At 42.6% G+C, this 18,899-nt stretch overlaps 1 protein-coding gene across 13 annotated transcripts in view; it reads left to right on the top strand.

Annotated features, from left to right (window-relative positions):
• eif4g3a (eukaryotic translation initiation factor 4 gamma, 3a) overlaps positions 1-18,899 on the top strand; it is a 79,802-nt gene that overhangs the window by 11,927 nt on the left and 48,976 nt on the right. For 6 of the 13 annotated variants that reach the window (XM_050037817.1, XM_050037814.1, XM_050037812.1 and 3 more), the window contains exons 2-6: positions 837-909; positions 4,861-5,028; positions 8,938-9,030; positions 10,050-10,082; positions 17,007-17,027. In XM_050037817.1, the coding sequence (XP_049893774.1) occupies positions 837-909; positions 4,861-5,028; positions 8,938-9,030; positions 10,050-10,082; positions 17,007-17,027 (388 nt within the window). The remainder of the gene's footprint in view (positions 1-836; positions 910-4,860; positions 5,029-8,937; positions 9,031-10,049; positions 10,083-17,006; positions 17,028-18,899) is intronic. The other 7 variants (XM_050037825.1, XM_050037818.1, XM_050037821.1 and 4 more) reach the window with 6 other exon arrangements.

The raw sequence follows: 18,899 nt of genomic DNA on the forward strand, positions 1-18,899 counted from the left end.
AGGGAAGAAACCCAGACATTTGGTTTCCCCTCAACCATGTGACCGTATGTGTGTGAGACAGAGACTTACTGCCACAGACAACTGCCTGAGCAGGTTACTAACCACAGGGCTTCCCTCTTCTATGTGTCTGTTACACATTCCCTCTTTTGTCTCCTCCAACATCTGAGTGATGTCTCCAGAGCGAGTCTCATTATTACATGTTTTGGAAGCTATCTTCTGTTCAAACAGAGCCCACAGTGCTGATAAAGCCTGGAGTGTTACATGCTTTTACAAGTGTCGTAACATAAGGTTTTTCTTTGACCTATTATTTTACTTTTAACTTAAGACAAAGAGAATTGATACTGACTGAAGTTTTGCTGCTCCTCTGCAGTTATCTAATCTCCTGCTCTGTGTGTCCCCCCTCGCCTGAAGTGGTCCAGGAATCCATTTCAGATTTTCCCTTTAACACTTGCAAAACGGTGAAGGTACACTGTGTTCTCTCAGAGATGGGGCATTTTGGGCGGGGTGGGGCGGTTGGGGGGGATCCTTGAAATCAAGCTACAGAGCCATTTGGGCTCGAGGAAAGCCCTTTGGATCTGTATCAGCTGAATGTGTTGCATAAAAACACAGAAGTGTTGAAGGAAGCAATCACAGAGGAGTGTCTGCTAAACGGGAAACTTCCACACGCATTAAATCAAGTCTCCTCATGTGGTTTAGTCAGCAATACTTAACCTCATCTCTGACATGACTACATAAAATATGACAGGAATCTTACCTGATGAGCGGCCCAACTTTTATCTAGCATCAAACTGGTTCTTGGTCTCCAGTAGAGTTTGTCCTTAAGCACCTCTCTCCAGAATCCCACGGGTTCAGCCATCACTGGACGACCGAATCTTCCCCACACAGCCTGGAGTCGCTGCAGTCTACAGCGTGAGTCATTTGCCCCTCTCTCTCTCTCTCTCTCTCTCTCACACACACACACGCACACGCACACACACACACACATCCACCTGTATTCTGCAGTGTATGTACTGGAAATACACACTTACGACTCATAACTAAAGTACAGTTTATGTAGTTGCAGCCACTGTGACAAAAACTGTGCCAAAACATGGTTGCCACATTATTAGGTACACCTGTCTAAAACTGTTGCAGTCTTATGCAACACTACCTTCATAAAGGTTGGAGTGTTTTTCTTTAAAATTTTTAATAGAGGTGTTTAACTTTAACTTTATGGTGCTTTTTGTAGGCTGTTATTTATTCTGGAGCCGTTAAGCCACATTGCATCTTACAGAGAGATGTGTCCAATGTTTAGTCTACCTTCACTGATGTAGTTGCGTGGACAAAATATGAGAATCTCCTCCCACTGAACATTACAACCATTGTAATCATGCTCTGATGTTGGCTTCACGCCACATCAAAAACAACATAAGATTCTTTTGCTGTTTCTGACCTGACGGCAGAGTGACACAGACATGGCCGTATTTTTGAGGCAGAGCGCCAAACTGAAGTTCAGTGCAGGTGAAACGCACCTGTTTCCTCCTAAGGCGGAATTTATACTTCTGCGTCGAATCAATGCCATACATACTCCGTAGCCTGACGTGCACCTCCCCAGAAATGTATCTGACAGCAGACAGTAACGCAGACCTCCTGTCTATTTCTGTAAGCTGAAACCATTTCCCTCAGTGGAAACAAAGCTTTTATTTACTTTTATTTTTCAGATAAGAAACAATAAATCGTAACGGCAATACAGCCCCCTCAGAAATGGCCTTTTAAGTCTTGTGTGTGATTTATCCTGGCTTCATATGAGCAGAGGAAATCTCCGCTCGTCGCTAGGCTAATTTATACAATGTAAAATGCCAAAGGCTTGTGCTAATAACGTTAGCATGTTGTATTTGTTTGGAAAATGCTTCCAGTGTAAGACAGTTGTTTTGTCAGTGAACCTTGTGAGTTGTAATGGAGTCGAATTTTGTGACATTACATTTTTTAAACGTTGCTGTTGTCCCTGGCTTCATATGGGTAGAGAGAAGTCCGCTAGCAGCTAGGATAATTTCTACAATGTAAAATGCCATAGGCTTGTGCTAATAACGTTAGCATGTTGTATTTGTGGGGAAAATGTGTCCAGATAAAGACAAGTGCTTGTCTGTGAATTCTGTGAGTTAAAGTGAAGCTGATTTGTGTACTTGTGTTTGAAACTGTCTCTATTAAGCCATGTTTAATGTGTGTTATGAATCAACTTAACTTCACAGAAACCTCCGCTGGTGACTAGTGTTTTGGAGGTGTAACTGCAGAGCGACACAGACTCACCACCGCACAAGTTTAAATGCTCACAACAGCCTAGGCTATGGCGTAGGGTCTGCCGCACAAGTATAAATCCTGCTAAAGAAAACTGTAACGTCTATGAAGATGGGATTCATTGCATTCGTTTTCAAGTTTAAATCCCCTTCATGTGTACCTAATAAACTGGCAATTGAATGTGTGTGGAGTTTAAATATGTTAGAGCGGTTTGGTACCACGCAACATGGCAGTGCCTCAGATCACTCACCCCTCCTTTAGAGGGTTTTTTTTCTAACATTGTGTCAAATACTGTATTTTTAAAGTGTAAACAAATGACAAGAGGTTAAATAGTTTTTAAAGGCGCTGTAAACATTTGCATTGCATTTGTGTTTGTTTTATTATGCAGAGAGGAAGGCGTGCTTGTAAAGATGTAATGCTGTGATGTGACTGCTGTGGAAATGTGTCACCTCAGGGGACCTTTGCCATTCATTGTCTCCTTTAGGAGTTAATTAACATTTGCCGTATCTGATCTTTGTCGTCATAATATTCACATAACTCTTGTATTTATTTGAACCTGCTTCGGGCGTCTGTGTGAAAGAGCCAGGGGCTTTAGGAAAACTATTAGATTTGGTCACAGGAAAAAAATGCACTTTAATATGTTGTCCCTGGCTGAACTTTGGGAGCCATTTGTTGTCTCATCGGCGACTGGCCACACCTACTGTAGCTCCCTAAAGACAAACAAACCCGAAATGGCATCCTCCCTTCCTCTGAGGACATGACAGGCACCATCTGCAAGCGGGCATCATGCTGTAGAGCAGTGTTGAGCGCGGCCGCTCGCAGACCCTCAGTGCTCTGCTGCGCCGCTCTGGGTTTCTCCTCTGATAAGCCAAATGTGCATTTACCTGGAGGGCAGTGATTTGTTGGAGGGCTTTATGACATACAGATTAGTGGCAGCCCTACCATTAAAGGTACAGATACCTCCATGTTCACTGTTGGACATCTTGTAAATGAATGTATACTGCAGAAATTAGAGGATAGGAGTATTGATTTCCCTTTTCGCTTCACATTTTATTGATTTTTTTCTCACTCAAAATGAACTGAGCTGACATAATGAAAACAGTTGTAGCGCTCGCTGAGACATCCTTTAACATTATAGTGATATTTTGTGGGAAAATATTAGCTTGTGTGTGTTTGTTAGCCCATTTTGTAATCTCTGACTGGCTTTTACGAGCATTGTGGTTCACCATAGAAATGCCACTTTGATTATTTGACACCACAAAGAGGATGTTGTCAGCGGTGATGTACAGTAGGCAGCTGCAGTTTGTGAAAGAAACGCAGATAGTTATTCAGCTATGAGATTATTTATCCACTACGGCACAACGGCACTGGATACACCACAGGTTTTATGAGATGTTGTAGCTTGTTGAAAGTTCGCTTTAAGCCGCAAGGCTGCAGCAATGATGACACTGGTGGAAATAAACCGTGCCCATGGCATGAAGCAGTTGTTCTCTGCAGTGGATGCGGGGCTTGTGCACTCTTTTTCCCCCTACCCTCATGTACAGCGCCTATACAGTCGCTTGCCTCCCCTCCCCCATACCATCACTCTGTATGTCCTCAGAATCAGTCACTCGCCTGGAGCAGAGCAGGCTCCTCCCCTGGCAACAGCGGCTAGATTAGTTGCTTTATCCCAGGTCATCTGAGGGAAGTGGGCCACACATAGAAGATGGAGAGATGCAGAGGGGATTGGTACTATAGAAGCTGTGCCGAAAAATGCCTGAGATTTAAATATGATATAATTTTGAGATGTTGGTTTTCAAATGTTAGCTTTGCTGTAAAAGCTTTAACAGCTACAGTGTGTAAAGATTAAAAAATAAAGGCCCTGGAGTGAAAGGTGGGTTGCCCAGCTCTCCAGTCTGTCTCAGTCTCAGTGCCTCCTGTTTTCTTCCTGCAGTATCCTGTCTCATTCCCTGGTGTGTCAGGCTTGCTGCAGCAACAAGCAGCACCTGCAGTGGTGCCAGGCGCCCACAGCTGCAGCAGCCAAGGCCCATCCTGCCACACCACAGCCTGAGAGCTGAGTCAAAGCTCCTCTTTTCCCGATACTGCTCGCTCGGCTGGTGCGACTAACCCGAGCCCATCGTCGGCCCGTATCAACGGAGCTTGTTTAGCATGACTCAGTTGTATCTATTGTATCAGGTGCACTCTATTTAGCGCAGATGAGTGGGATTGTAATATGATTACTTGACCCAGTTTTGCCATGTGAGGCCCCAGACATCTTTGCACAGCATAGTTGGGCACAGCAGGCTGCAGAAGAGGCCAACCCAGTCTCGGCCAACCCCTGCAGGCTGCAACACCCATCCCACAGCACAGGTCTTCACCTCTGCACACATACAGGGGCTAATCCTAGGGCTTTAGCTTAATTTACAATCCTCCGCAGGAGGGAGGACTAATGACCTGTGGAATCCTGCCTCCACTGTTCCTCCTCTACATCCCTTTTTGTGTGTGTGTGTGTGTGTGTGTGTGTGTGTGTGTGTGTGTGTGTGCATCAATCTGACATAATATCTCCTTTTGTGTATGTGCCTAATCTTTCTGTTTCATGTGATACAGGTACCCAGGCATGCTGGCCCTCCTTACACTGCTCACGACATCACAAAGGGACACCCTAACTTGGCGGGCACCCCGCCCGGTCATGCCCACTCCCCGGCGCTCTCTCAGGTATCAGTACCCACAGCTTCCCCATATCGCTACCCTAAGGGCTGGGAGGCAGGCGGAGGGGTGAGTTTGTCACTGTGTCCGCCGTCATCCTCTGCGTTTTCATGTTTGATCTGTCCATTTGTCTGCTTGCTTTTTATGACTTGTTTTTGGGCTGGGCGACAATTAAGCACTAGAACTGATATGATTATGCTATGACAAGATGTTTTGTTGTCTCAATGAATGAAATTTGTCACACTGTAAGATTGCAAACACAATTTTTAGATCTTTGTTTGAGAAAAATACAAAAAAATCAGTTCATTTGCTGTAAAAATATATGCAATATGTAGATAATTCTGCCCACGACGTCGACCCCTGACCTGTTTTATTTGTCTTTTCTTACATCAGCTTTTTACACGTTTAATTTTCCTGTTTGTCCATTTTCTTTTCCACTACTTTCCTAATACAGCAGTAAGCCATGTTTGCATGATTGTATTGCTTCAGTTAAGTTCAGATGTTTCATCATGATACAATATTTGCTGATATCACAAAATCTGCCACAATATGATTTTGATTTGATTCAATTCAGATACCTGCGATCGACATGAAGTGATATCATTATGCACATTAACACAGTCAGTTACAGAAGAAGCTGCGACCCCTTTCTTTTTGCTTTTGGCCCTAAGAGAACACATAAATAATTTTAAATAGCTGCAGTAAAGTTTACTTTGAATTGACTCTACTAACAAACATAAAACACGACTTAACAAGAACATTTGACAGAAGCATAAAGTAGCTTAGTGGTTAGCAGGCGTTTCCTGTCAGCATGGCTTAATGTATTCCTGCATGCACGTTTTTTCAGCCCAATATAGTTGAAACAGAGCAGCCAATGTTGTCGTAGAGAGAGCAGCAAGATAGCGGAGTGACATGCCCGGCTAATTTATTCCTGAGAGGGCCGTAAATATCCTCATCATCTTGCCTCCGCTTGCCATTATCTGCGTAGCGCTGTTTGATGGTGACAGAGACGTGCCATGGGAACTTCAAAATGAAGGCGAATCTTTAAGATGATGATGTGGATTGATGTTAACACTTGGCATAGATGATATTGGATTGTTGATCATTGAATCAATATATTGACAGATAGATAATGACACCACTGTGCCTGTAGACAAACATGCATCAACTGTATTGTCTATACAGTGCCTGTTAAACCCTATTAAGGGTCTGGAGGGGGCGAGCTCAGCATACATGTAGCAAAATTACACCTGGATGGAGCCCACATGAACAATTAGAGGATGTGGCTTTGAACCCAGAACCAGGATTGAGTAATGTTTTGACAAACTGTCAGTAATCGTCGACGGGTTTGTCAGTTGCAAAAGGTTTTGTCACTGCGGGAAGAATAGTACATTGTTTCCAAACCACAGGAACTCCCTGTCAGTCACGTCGGCTATTTCCCCATGATTTTATGATATATTATCATTGGCTCAACCTAACTTCAAAATGTGTAGGTCTGTTTCCAGAGCTATGCACTTGAGGCTGAAAGAGGTCCTTATCAGTTAAATATTTTGGAGCCAGTCGTGTTCAGACCTCGGCTCTTTGGGTAGAAGCTCTGTCAAAAGTCAAAGTGGGGAATAATTAATCAGGATTGGGAGAATGTTAAAAGGGGATTTGGGTGTTAAATCTTGTATACTACCAGGGATAAGGGCAGAAGCACAGTGATTAGCTAGGATTTAGGTAAGATTATTTAATTAATTAGGAGCGGAGATGGTTGAGGTTTGGTAAGGGTTAAATATATGGTGGGAAGTTAGTTTATTTCTCTGTCTATAGCTACTTTGACATACATACACATGTGATGGATGGAGATAGGATAGGGCAATGATGTAAGTCAGGGCTGAACATGATGGGAAGAAAGAAAGCAGCATCACATCATCTGTTTACACTTTTAGTTGGGAAGAAAATTCAATAAATACAGTCAAACAGGTCACTCTATGTGAAAGTTTAATTCCTCTGTCAGTTAGCGACACTGCTGCCGTGATGCTTAAATCTCTGACCACCTCGCTGCTCTCGCTCACAAGCATGTCGACTCGGTAACTCAGCGTCTCTGCAAGTATGTGACAATGCTCGCGAGGAATCTAGTTGTTCCACTTTACCGTTATAGCCTAATGGCCCACTGCCTCACCCTAAAGCTCTCACCAGCCTTCTATAGATAGTCCTGTCAGCCAGCACAAACTTAAATTATCACCGCCATACCGGCAGCAGCAGCTCGGAGAACAGTAAGCAGATCTGCTTAAACCTACCTCCGCCTGGCTCCACTGCACACTAGATGAGGAATAAAGCAACACAGGATTTGCAGTCCTTGAGGGCACCAATTATCTTTGCGCAGCACATAAACCCCAATTGAAAACATTTTCCCCCAGCATCATCAACGGTAGTGTTGCTGGTGTATTTGTTAAGGTTGAAATGTCCTAATGAATTCAGTGATTGCTGCACAGCTCCAGGTCTGTGCATGTAAACAGGGCTTTAACTATTTTCACCGCCGCCACGATATACATTTTAAACCATCCCAAAGTAAATGCTTGCCCTTCTAATTATTAAATGAGTGTTTTCCTACAATGAAATTATTAACATAATTAAAGTGATGCGTGGCATAATAAAAAAAATCCCTGGGAATGATCAAATTATAGATTAGCTCAAGTTTTATTAAACCATTTGTTACATATTCATTAATTTATTCATGTCACATGCGTTCAATGTATAAATGAACAGTTGTTTTAAATTGTAATATCTGTAAACTTTGTGATTCCTTTTTTTTTTTTTTTTTTGTATCTGTAAACACTGGGCATGCGCATGTGTGCGCACATGAGAGGGCCGCCTCTCTGGTGTCCTCATAGAGAGACGAAGAGTGTGGTTGCAGTTTGTCCCTGTCTGTATCTTTGTTTCTTCTTTAGCATGTTTTGCTGTTTAGGCCACCGGTGACACCTGAAAGCATAAAATCACACCACCACATTGGCGTGCCATTGTAACTTCCTGACGGCTGCCTTTTGCTGGGTTCTCACTCGATGCAGAAGCAACGCACAGTGCGCAGATTTTCTGTGAAGCCCTGCCTGCTTCCTTTCAACACCCTTGTTAACCAGTTGGGCTTTTCACACTGAATGTGCCGCAGTGGGTGCCACGACACCAAGCTCTGCAGCGATGGTGTCTGATCTTTGCAAACAAATTTGGCAAGAAAACACACTGATAATCTATTATGAACGATATAAAGGATTCTTAGAAAATATAGAATATGCATCCTATGCTTACATACCTCACACCTCAGTTGTGTCTAAATGGGGATCGAGAGAGACAAACAGACACACATATAAGCAGACAGAGCTCTACGTGTGATTCAAAAGCACAGAGAAGCAGACTCGCTTCCTGACTGTCGCAAAGAAATGCGCTTCTGGTGTCCAGACAACTGTTCGCGCGACAATTGATATAACGGCACTTCTGCGTCTAGTGTAAACATGCTGTTTATCTTCTCGCTGTATATGGGTGTCAAGGTGTGTGACGAGTGCTTGTACACTGTTGAATCGTGTACTGTCACGCAATTCTACATTGACAACTTTGCAAGTGATCAAAGGTATACTATGCAGAATTGTCGGTTACTGCTCGCCAGGGAAAGTGAAAGTAAACCTCGGATTCACTCTCATTTAGCGATACGCCTCTACATTTGCGGGGGGTTTTCCCCGATGCTGTATCTCTTGGATGCCTCCTGCTTACGGCCTGGAAACTGGTTGCTACCTTTATAAAACCCCAACTTCACCCATGCGCTGTGAGGTTACATAATCATAAACGTCCCAAAAACAGAAAATACAAAAGAAGTGAGAAAATACAGGCAGAGGGCAGAGTCCCCCCCCCCCCCCCCCCAAGGACGGCGGGACACACTTCATTCAGAGCCCTGATATAATGAACCCTCTCCTTCTCTGTGTGTCTGTCCTTTTCTTCTTTCGACAGTCTCCATACAACCCTGGACAAAATGCTGGCTCCGCCCCTCTAGTGTATTCTCCCCAGACACAGCCAATGAATGCACAGCCACAAAGTCGCCCGGTGAGTGTCCCTCCGGTCTTAGATTTACGGCACACCTGCCTCCAAGTACAAACAGTTTGTGGTTTACTGCCACTGTTATTGAAAGTTGGAGTTTCATGGAGTCAGTGATGGAGGGTCCTGGTGTGTAGAAGCCACAAAGAACGCCAGAAATGTAGACCGACCTCAGACCACTCATAGTAGCGAGACACTTTAACATAGGCTGTATTTTTTTTAATGAGGTCTTCTTCATTGTCTCCTTAAAGGCCCTTTATAAGCTTGTTGTGGTCGGTAGTTCTTTATCACGGGTGGCGTAGGGGACACAACTCAACACTGGTGTCATTTTTTCCTTTTGTTACACCCCCATCCAGACGGGTAGTAGGGCAACATAAAAGTTAAAAGATTGATCCCTTTGTCGATGTTAGTTTAAAATATCTATACTTGTGTAAAGTGAAGCTGCTCGATGTTGTAACGTGTAACCTAAGAACAGCCATGTAAAGATGGAGACCACCTTTGGAGAAAAACCTCCCACCACAACAAGCCTAGTGAAGAATTTCCAAATATTATATTTACTTTGCCAGCATTCTCTGTGCACACACACACACACACCTAGTAAGCATTATTTATTAATCCTGCCTGGCTCCTGCCCAGCCCCCATCAGTAGAGCAAGGCTAACCAGACCTTGGTCAGTATGTATACACATATGTAGGTCGTGTCTTAAACTGTGTGGTTACAGTTTAAGGTTTGCCATGTATAAATGATACACGTGTCTGTGTTTAACAATTTGGCATCGTAACATTTAACATATCTGGCACTTAAATCAGGCTATTATTTGCAAGTACACATCTTGACTTGGGTCTGAGAGCTGCATCTCGTGCCATGTGTCTTTAAAGCTTTGTTGCTCTGTGGTTTTGTACTGTATTTTCAAGCATCTGCCCCCATCGCTCATCTTATCTCTGTGTCTCTCTTATGCTCTTTCTTCTCCCCGCTTTGCCATCACTGCTTCAATCTCCTTGCTGGACCTCTCCTCCCTCCCCCACCAGTTTGCTACGGGCCCTCGACCAACCCACCATCAGGTAATTTACCCCCGCTGAACGCCCCTCCTGCTCCCTCTCTTGCATCATCATCATCAAAGCAGTATTTGCTGGTACCTGCTGGCAAAGGGCTGTTTGTGGGGCGTCTGCTGTTCCTTAAAAAAAAAAAAAAAGTCTAAGATTTGAACGCCTTCACGTTTCTTGGATACAGTTAAAGGGGTTTTAATTATCATGGGATTTTTCCCGAGCGCACTGCTATTTAATCAACATATCCAGCCAGGTGCACAGAGCAGTTTCCTGACGGGCGTGTTCTTGCACCATTCCTGTTTATTTTTATGGTGAGTTCATTCCAAGAATTCAATTGGTATTTAATAGTCTTTATCAGGTTTAGATGTAATGAAGCTTGTGGGTGTCCTTGAGCTCTGAATGGAACAAGTAACCCTTTTTTTGCACAGGATGTTATGAATCTCCCACACTTCCTTACAATTTTAGTATTTTTCTGATCAGTAATTAAAAGGCATTGACATGATAGAATCTTGATATCCATTACATTTAACTAAAAAGGAAATGACTCATCAGTCTCTGATAATGTGTTTGAACTTTGCACTGGTGATGTGAGTCTGTGGTGTTTTGCTTAGAAAAAGAGAAGGTGAAAAATATGGGGACGCCACATTACAGGATGAAATAAGTCATTTACCAGGATTAACAGCCAGTCAGAGAGTGCTTTCAGTTGCATCTATCACAATTCAATGAGCCGTCGATAATGGCTAGCATGTGTCAGTGGCGCTGGACACACTACAGGGCACTGCCATGCATCAGTAATACTGTATGCAGTTTTCATTAAAGGAGAACGCCACCTAAACTAACAATTGCAATATGTTATTTCACTGGTCAAGGAAAGTCAAATTAGTGCTTGTGAACAAGAGCTTCTCTCTCTCAAAGCTAGAAACCATAGAAGTAAGGGTGCTTTCACACCTGCCCTGTTTGGTTCAACCAAACTCAAGTTTGTTTGCCCCCTAAGTGCGGCTCATTTGGGCAGGTGTGAACACAGCAATCGCACTTGGGTGCACACCAAAACAACCGGACCAAGACCTTCTTGAAGAGGTGGAAGAAACGAACTTTGTGCGTTTGTGGTGAAAATGTGTTCCGACCTCGATCCGAACCAACTGCAGTCACATGACACATTGTTTGGGTTAAACATGAGCATGTTACAGTCCTGGAGGATTATTAATGTGCACCTCCTCCTGTACTGCCTTAATATGCACATTCAGCACATCCAATGCATCAAAACATTGTTTTCTAGTTGGAGCCGCAGCTCGTTTTCAAACTGTATGGTTTGACTAAAACAAACAATGACAGCAATATAGTCCACGATGAGCAGCGCTAAAATCAACCTGCGTAGTTGTCCCTCCATTGTGACATTAGAAAGTGTCACATTTATCTTGCAAGTGTGTGTCTCAGCACACTGCTTGACAATGGCGTTAGTTGTACTCATGGCGTTGATTGGCCAGTCCTTAGTCCCCTCCGTGGTGCTCAATGGTCATGTTTTTATTTCAACTGAGAAACCGCTGTTTCACGTCCCAGTTCAGATGTAGAGGGCAGATTCCAAGGTCTGGACCCAGGCAACTAATGAGCTTTATGCTGTTGTAGCGTTCTCAGTACTGAAACCAAAAATATACCCATATTCTCAGAACATTCCCCCGGGTGTTCTTAGTGTCATCTAGAACAGTAGTTCACAACTGGTTCATCCATGGGGTCCAGATTTCTCCTTAGTAGTTAGTTCAGTGTCCACACAGTCTATTACATTGAGCGTCATACTTGCATTTGGCTATGTCGTCGAGCCAGTTTGTTTTCTCTGTCTAATAGCTGCATGTGAGTCACTCATTTTACAGCAGGAAATGGCACTTCAAAACAAAAGCTCTCTGCTGGAAGTTTACTGTACTTCAAAATAAAGTGTGTTTTTCACAAACTTGAAATGTTCACGAGTCACTTGTGGTCCATTCAGAATGGACCTGTAATCCACTTTTAGACTGCAACCCACCAGTTGGAACTACTGATCTAGAGCATCTTCCCCAGTTCATTGTCTATGGAGCAGCTCCAGACTTTATAATAACATCACAAATTTGAGTTTTAGCACTCTGGCTTTTGGATTTGGGAGAAAGTTGTTCATGTTAACTTATATATTTGGACTGTCTCAGACCATAGGAATAACATGCATGATTTTTGGGCGTAGTGGCCCTTTAAAGTGATGTAGAATCTTCACTGTCCAGTGAAATGACGTGAACACAGTTTACTTGTTTATTTGGATGTTTGCTCATCAAACAGGATGGTGGGGGCAAATATTTGTTCCTCCTGAGTGGCTGACATCAAGTTGTCATAAATGATAACCATTTTGATTATGGAAAATGTAGTAGAGACATTATTTGCAATCAGACTAGTGTTTATGGATATTTGGCTGTAGCACAGATTGCTTTATGCCAGATGACAAAAACAGAGACATTGTTATTACTGCGCTTGTGTAGCTGAATCTGTCAGACTTTTTCAGTGATAACACCCTCATAGCACCATGGTCTCATATTTTTTTGTAGTAATTACACCAAGGTACTACGATTAAATCGGCTGTTTTATTGTTCAGGTGATGATTTTGTGGACTTGATTTCTTCACATCTACAAGCCAAATTCCAGATGGACGCAATTGTCTACAAGAATTGTTCTTAAGATGCTGACTATTTCACGTTGTACATAATCAAGGGGTGAAACAAGATGAAGTAATGAAGGATTGTATCCAGTGGTCAGCTCAACTGTAGTCAAGGAAAGAGTCAGGAGCAGCTGTGTGGACCCGTCCCAGTGTGTTTGTGTGTCTGTTACGTGGATGTATAAAGAAAACTGGATACAGTGTTGGAGGCAGGGCACTGTCCATTTCATAGACTGTATGAAAATAATGGACATAGCCACCGTGAAGTAGGGCTGCTACTAACGATTATTTTCATTGTCGACTAATCTGTCGATTATTTCTTCGATTAGTCGACTAATCATTTCATCGAAAAATGTGTTAAAATGTTGAAAAATGTCGGTCTGTCCCGCCCAAACCCCAAAATTACGTCATCTAATGTCTTGTTTCATACTCACGCCAAAAGGTTTTAGTTCACTGTCTCGGGAGAGTGTGTAAAGCTGCCAATATCTGAACGTAAGAAGCTGCAGTAAGAGTATTTTGGGTACTTTTATAGTACTTTTCTATGAAAAATGACTCAAACCGATTAGTCGACTACTAAAATAGTCACTGATTATTTTAATAGTCGATTAGTCATCGATTAGTCGACTAATCGTGGCAGCCCTACCGTGAAGTCACCCATTTATTCATGGACTGATGTTAAGAAGCCTCAAGTTTGCCATTTTAGCCGTCTCCATCTTGGATTTTTGGTGACCAAACTTGCACAAGATGGTGGAGCTGTGGAAGAATGAGGAGGGTAGACAGGTGATTTACAAGACCCTGAACATTTCATTTCTGCTGTAAAGTTAGCAAGTTGACATTTGTGTTTTTGGGGATTGACTTGCTTTTGGAGCCAGCCTCAAGTGGCCATTCGAGGAACTGCAGTTTTTGGCACTTGGGTGTTGGCTTCATTTTTCAGCCCCGGAGGTTGCCACTTGTTTCACTTCTGTGAAAGTTGCTCAGTGGTGCACGAAGTCAAAGAAGTTGGATTTCCGAATATAAAGTTACCGGTATCTTCCAGATCCGTGAGCCCATAGAGCTAGCGCAACGCTGTTACCTTTTACCCCACCTCCCAACTGCTCAGTCTTGGACTTATTCACAACTCGGGGATTTGGCTATTTATTTATTTGGCTGGTTATTTTACGACTTTAAGGACAAAATGATTTAATTATGAGGTATTATGTGCTCATGCTGGTAAGCTAATGTATCTTAAAAAAAAATATATATATATATACGCTGATTTTAAGATGCGTCTTTTACAATAGTCTGTGTTGAAAGTCTTGACAGATCCAGAAGTTGTAATTCCACGGTTTGGCCACTATGTCAAATTAGCTTTAAAGCCTGGGACTGTTCCTGGAGGCTTGGTCTGTGTTCACGTCTGACACTTTGTGTGAATTATACTCTGGCTCCTGTGAGGCAGTTGACACTTCATGAACCAATGTCATTAGATTATGAAGGGCATGTTAATGTGTTCATGTCTGGCAGTGTAGTATTTATGGCGCTGTTTGTGTATTACCTTGTGGATACTAAGGGTCTTAGACATGTCTGGGTGCTGACATTGAGTCCATGTGACTTCCTGTTATCTTTTGTGTTTGTTGATTCCTGCTGTAATGATTAATGCAGCTGCCTGGCTGTAAGACTGATGTGTTATTCACACCCCAAGATGCACCCTGTGTGACTTGTTGTCTAACATCTTCACCTTCTGGATCCTTCTGTGTGGACAAATTTTTAACAGACTATTAATAGTATGGTGTCAAAGTGTGTCGGGTGTGTGTTTGCCTGCGTTACTCTACAAACACACACACACACACACACACACACACAAGTGCATGCTCTGGCTGTCACAAACTGGCGCTGGGATCTCTTGTGCCACCACGGAAGTGGAGTCGGAAAGCAGATGAAGCCGAACAGTGGCCTTTTATACCAATGGAGAAAACAGCCATTGTCCCCTCTGAAACACACTCAATGCACAGTAAAGGCTACATAGAGATCAGAAAATTAAATCATTTGGCCAAAACATAAGTCTGTCTTCAAACAAGGATCGTCATTATTTTATTTTCTTCCCTCCACTTATCGGTGTAACTGGCTTCTGTGGATTTCAAACACAGCTTTTGTGTGTGTGTGAATTAGAAAATAATTCAAAGCAAGTGGAAATAACACTAAAACAAACAACTGTTGTTGCAGTCAAGCTGTTCAGAGTGTAAATAACTCTATTAATCTGGGATTTTCCCTTCAGTGTGTCCTCAAGTAGTGGAAGCATCACATAATGGTGAGACCTCAGTACTGCCACTAGGGCCGTCACAGTGAAGGAATTTCCCTTTTGGTGATTTAGGGTGGCTCAACAGCACGATATGATGTATTACCACCATTTTTTGCTGTTTTTGCAATTTTATTAATTTATCCTGATTTTAGTGCTTTGTTAATAAGCTTTAGGCTATTATTTGGTATATTGGTGCTTTTTAAATGACAAAGATAACAATTTTAAAACAAATTAAATACTTTTTGTTTGCTAAATGCAGAACACAAAAAGACAATGAGTTGCACTAGGGGGTGTAGCGTTTTTTTATGATACAGATACAGAATATCTGCGGGAGCAAAACTGTCAGCAGTTTTAGGTGAAGGGAAGGCTGAAGCACGTAGGGAGAGAGGACGGACCCATAAGTCTTTGTGGGTTCAGTATTAATTTCTCCCCTATTATTGTTGTTCAGTGATGTGACGTTTGGTCTTTGTGGTATTTGTCTTACCCTACCTCCACTTTGACTGGAGCACTGGGTATAAAAATGACAGTGACGAGTGACTGCAGCATTTTACCCACAGTTGAAGATGGTAATAGATGGTCACTGCACAGCACTTATTTATAAAAAGAACATCTGTCACTTAAAGCTGGATTATCTGTTACCTCGGTTCTTTCCTTCTTCCAAAACAGTGGTGAAGAACACCAGGAGCAAATACCAGGAGTTAAGTTTTCATTAACAATGAGGTCATAACAGCATCACTAATCTGATTTTAACTTAATATTCTCTGGTCTAACTCGGCTAAAAACACAAAAACACAGAATCCGTCAGCACATTAGTGTGGCGTTCACCACCAAAACGGTTTCTAACTGGCAAATTGATTTAAGCAGTTTAGGTAACAGACACTTGACTGTCCTGCTGTTATAAGAGACATGTGAACTAACCACAGACATTTGCCTCATTCATGGGCTCACTGTGGTGCACCGCTGCAGAATGAATATAGGGTAAACAATGGAATGGATTTTTTGGGGTTATTTTTGGCATGGAAAAGATTTTTTTTTTTTTTGGCTCGGTTCCCTGTACACTAACCCAGTAAACACTGGACCTCAACATTCTGTACATTCTTGTCGGTATTCCACCTTAAGGAATACCAACAAGAGGGCATTGTTTTAAGTGGGTAGAACATAGTAAATTTGGCGTCGAACTCTGGCTACTTCAAAACAATCCTTTATTCTGACAGTATTTTGAACCGTGATGCTAGAAATAAAAGATGAAGACATGTTCCAACAGGGTGAAATGGTTCACGTCAGGGTCAGAGCTTCAGAGTTCAGCATGTTACTGAATAACCTTTCTGCAATAAAGTGAAAACATCAGCCCACATCTCCCAAGGACACTAAAGGTTTTCACCAAAAACCAAGATTTATTGAGGCAGCTGGAACACCAGGGCAGTAAAGTGACACCTTTCAGCTCCATTAGATAGAAGGGTGTCTGCAACCCGCCCCTGGTGCAGCCCTCAACATCACTCCAAGTTGCCAAGTCACTGTCGCAGGTGACAGCCAGGTCCATCGGGGGCTGAAACCGCCAAATTGGCAAAGTAAACTGCAGGAGACTGGCACACAGACTCAGGCCGCACTGTTTGAGAAAGGAAATACCCCTTGGAAGTTAAGTGTGTGTTTGGGTGAGAGAGGCTTTTGTGCATATCTGTGCAGCCGTGCATGTTATGTCAGGGTGGCACACAAGTCAAACGCTGACGTGACATTTTCCCTGTGACTTTTAAGCTTTTTTTTTTCCACTTTACTGCCCACTCATTGGTAAACCAAGGGTCTTTTCTATTGTACAGGGTTTTTTTTTTGCCAATCAAAGCAGCTCAGGACCAGTTACTGTGTCAGGTAGATGGAAATAATTGGGCACTTCCCTGCCTTGATGTGTGTGGGTGAATGATTGCCTGCTTGTTTTTGTATTGAGTCTCACCAGTACAGTCTCCCATTGGCTTTTCTCTCTTTCCTGCTTTCAATACTCAAGGGAGGATTCAGGCCCATCCAGGTAACATTAACCTCTGTTAAGTCTCTCTGCAGACCTGCATGGCATGATGAGGATCATCCTCAAATGATCCCATCCCCCCCTAACTTTTAACCCATGTGCACCCCCTCATCTTCACCACAGTGTATGCTCAGTAGAGAGCTCCATTTTATCCCCATTTTGTAGTTTTTGTTCCATTCATTACTCATCTTTGATTAGCTTGCACAATTTAACAAACAGCATGCGGAATGAAAGAGACTGTGTATATTGCTCCCTAAGATACGTGTGTGTTCTTTTATAGTGTATTTCCTTTTATATCCATGAGAAACCTGTTGGAAATATGTCATGTTTGATATTACTTTGCAGATGCCCATTGGACGTTTTGGTCTCAGCGTTGCTAGAGAGCGCACTTATTGTTTCAGTGATTGCTTTAAGCCTTGCAAAGCACTTTTTTTGTTGACAGTGTTGAAAAGTTGTTTTGTCTGTCGACTCATATTTCTTGCTTTGCTAGCGATTTTACTGAGACTGTCTTCGGGTAGCTGCTAATGAACAGTTTCCTGGTCCTTTCCCAGATTTCCACAGGGCTATTTACAATAAAGCCATCGAACCTGATTTATTATGTTAAAGGTGATTTCCCTCCTGTGTATTTTTAGACGGTTTTACAGCATTGTTTATTCTGCTCTCCTTCACTGGAGCACAATGTGACTGTGCTCGGGTATTCCCAGCATGAGCCCCCGTTGTTTGGAAGTCAGTCACAGCTGTTGGTAGTGGTCTTTCTTCAGACCCATCCAAACACAAAAGCCCATCCAATATTAAACCTTTAACTGATCGTGACATGTGCTGTATAGAAGTCATTGTAGCCGCAGTCACTACGAGGATAGTTTTCTGTGCCGTGTGACGCACAAAAAAAAGGGCCATATTGCCGCCTGATGAAGAGAGCCATGCCGTGTGTCACACATTTAGTACAACTGCAAGGTTGGCCAAGCTGCTCAGGCACAAAAAGAGGTATTTGATGCCATTCAGCCGTCTAAGAGTTTTTATTTTCTACAGCTGTGAAGTCTGGTGCAGCTTGTACACAGTGCAGACGGACCGGCCAAAGAGAGTTTAAAAATAGGAAAATATTAAAAACAAGAACCAATGAAATTTACACTTTGGCTATTCGTCTTTAAGTTTTCCTCAGGAAACAGTAATCAGGCTTGTCTCTGCCAGTAAGCTCTGGACTGCTTGGCTTTGAAAAAATGTTCCAAAGTCCTTTGTTTCTTATCCAGCTATAGGAAGACAGACATTTAAGAACCCAGTGACCCCAAAACACTAAACCACCAGTGTGTGTGTGTGTATGGCTGTGGGATATCCCGGGGAGAAACTTTAAAGGCCCAGTGTGTAGGATTTAGGGCATGTAATCTAATATTTATAATCACCTGAAACTGAGAATCCTGTTTTTTATTACCTTAAAATCAGCTGTTTATATCTACATACGGCACCTGTCCTCTTTTATGGAGCCCGCCATGTTGGTTCTACAGTAGCACAGAACGGACAAACCAAACACTGGCTCTAGATAGGGCCATTCTTGTTTTCACATTGGTCACCGTAGTTGTCCTACATACTTGGGGCATGAGAGGAGTTTCAGTTGGTTGCACTCTGCAGCCTCACCACTAGATGCCACTAAATCCTTCACGCTAGACCTTTAAATTGTTTTACTTTATCTCCATTCAGGTATATTTGTAGCAAACGTAAGTAAAAGGAAATGATTCGCAACCAGTATTTTAGCTCATTGCTGTCCTCTGCAATGAAATTTATACCTGGATGATGCGTAGCTCCATCACATAAGGTGAAAACAAAAGGTGATCAGGACAGTCACTGGAAAAATTACATAAAATTATAAACACAAATAATTTT

The sequence above is a fragment of the Epinephelus moara genome, chromosome 24 (genome assembly GCF_006386435.1).
Source record: "Epinephelus moara isolate mb chromosome 24, YSFRI_EMoa_1.0, whole genome shotgun sequence".
NCBI classification, from domain to species: Eukaryota; Metazoa; Chordata; class Actinopteri; order Perciformes; family Serranidae; genus Epinephelus; species Epinephelus moara.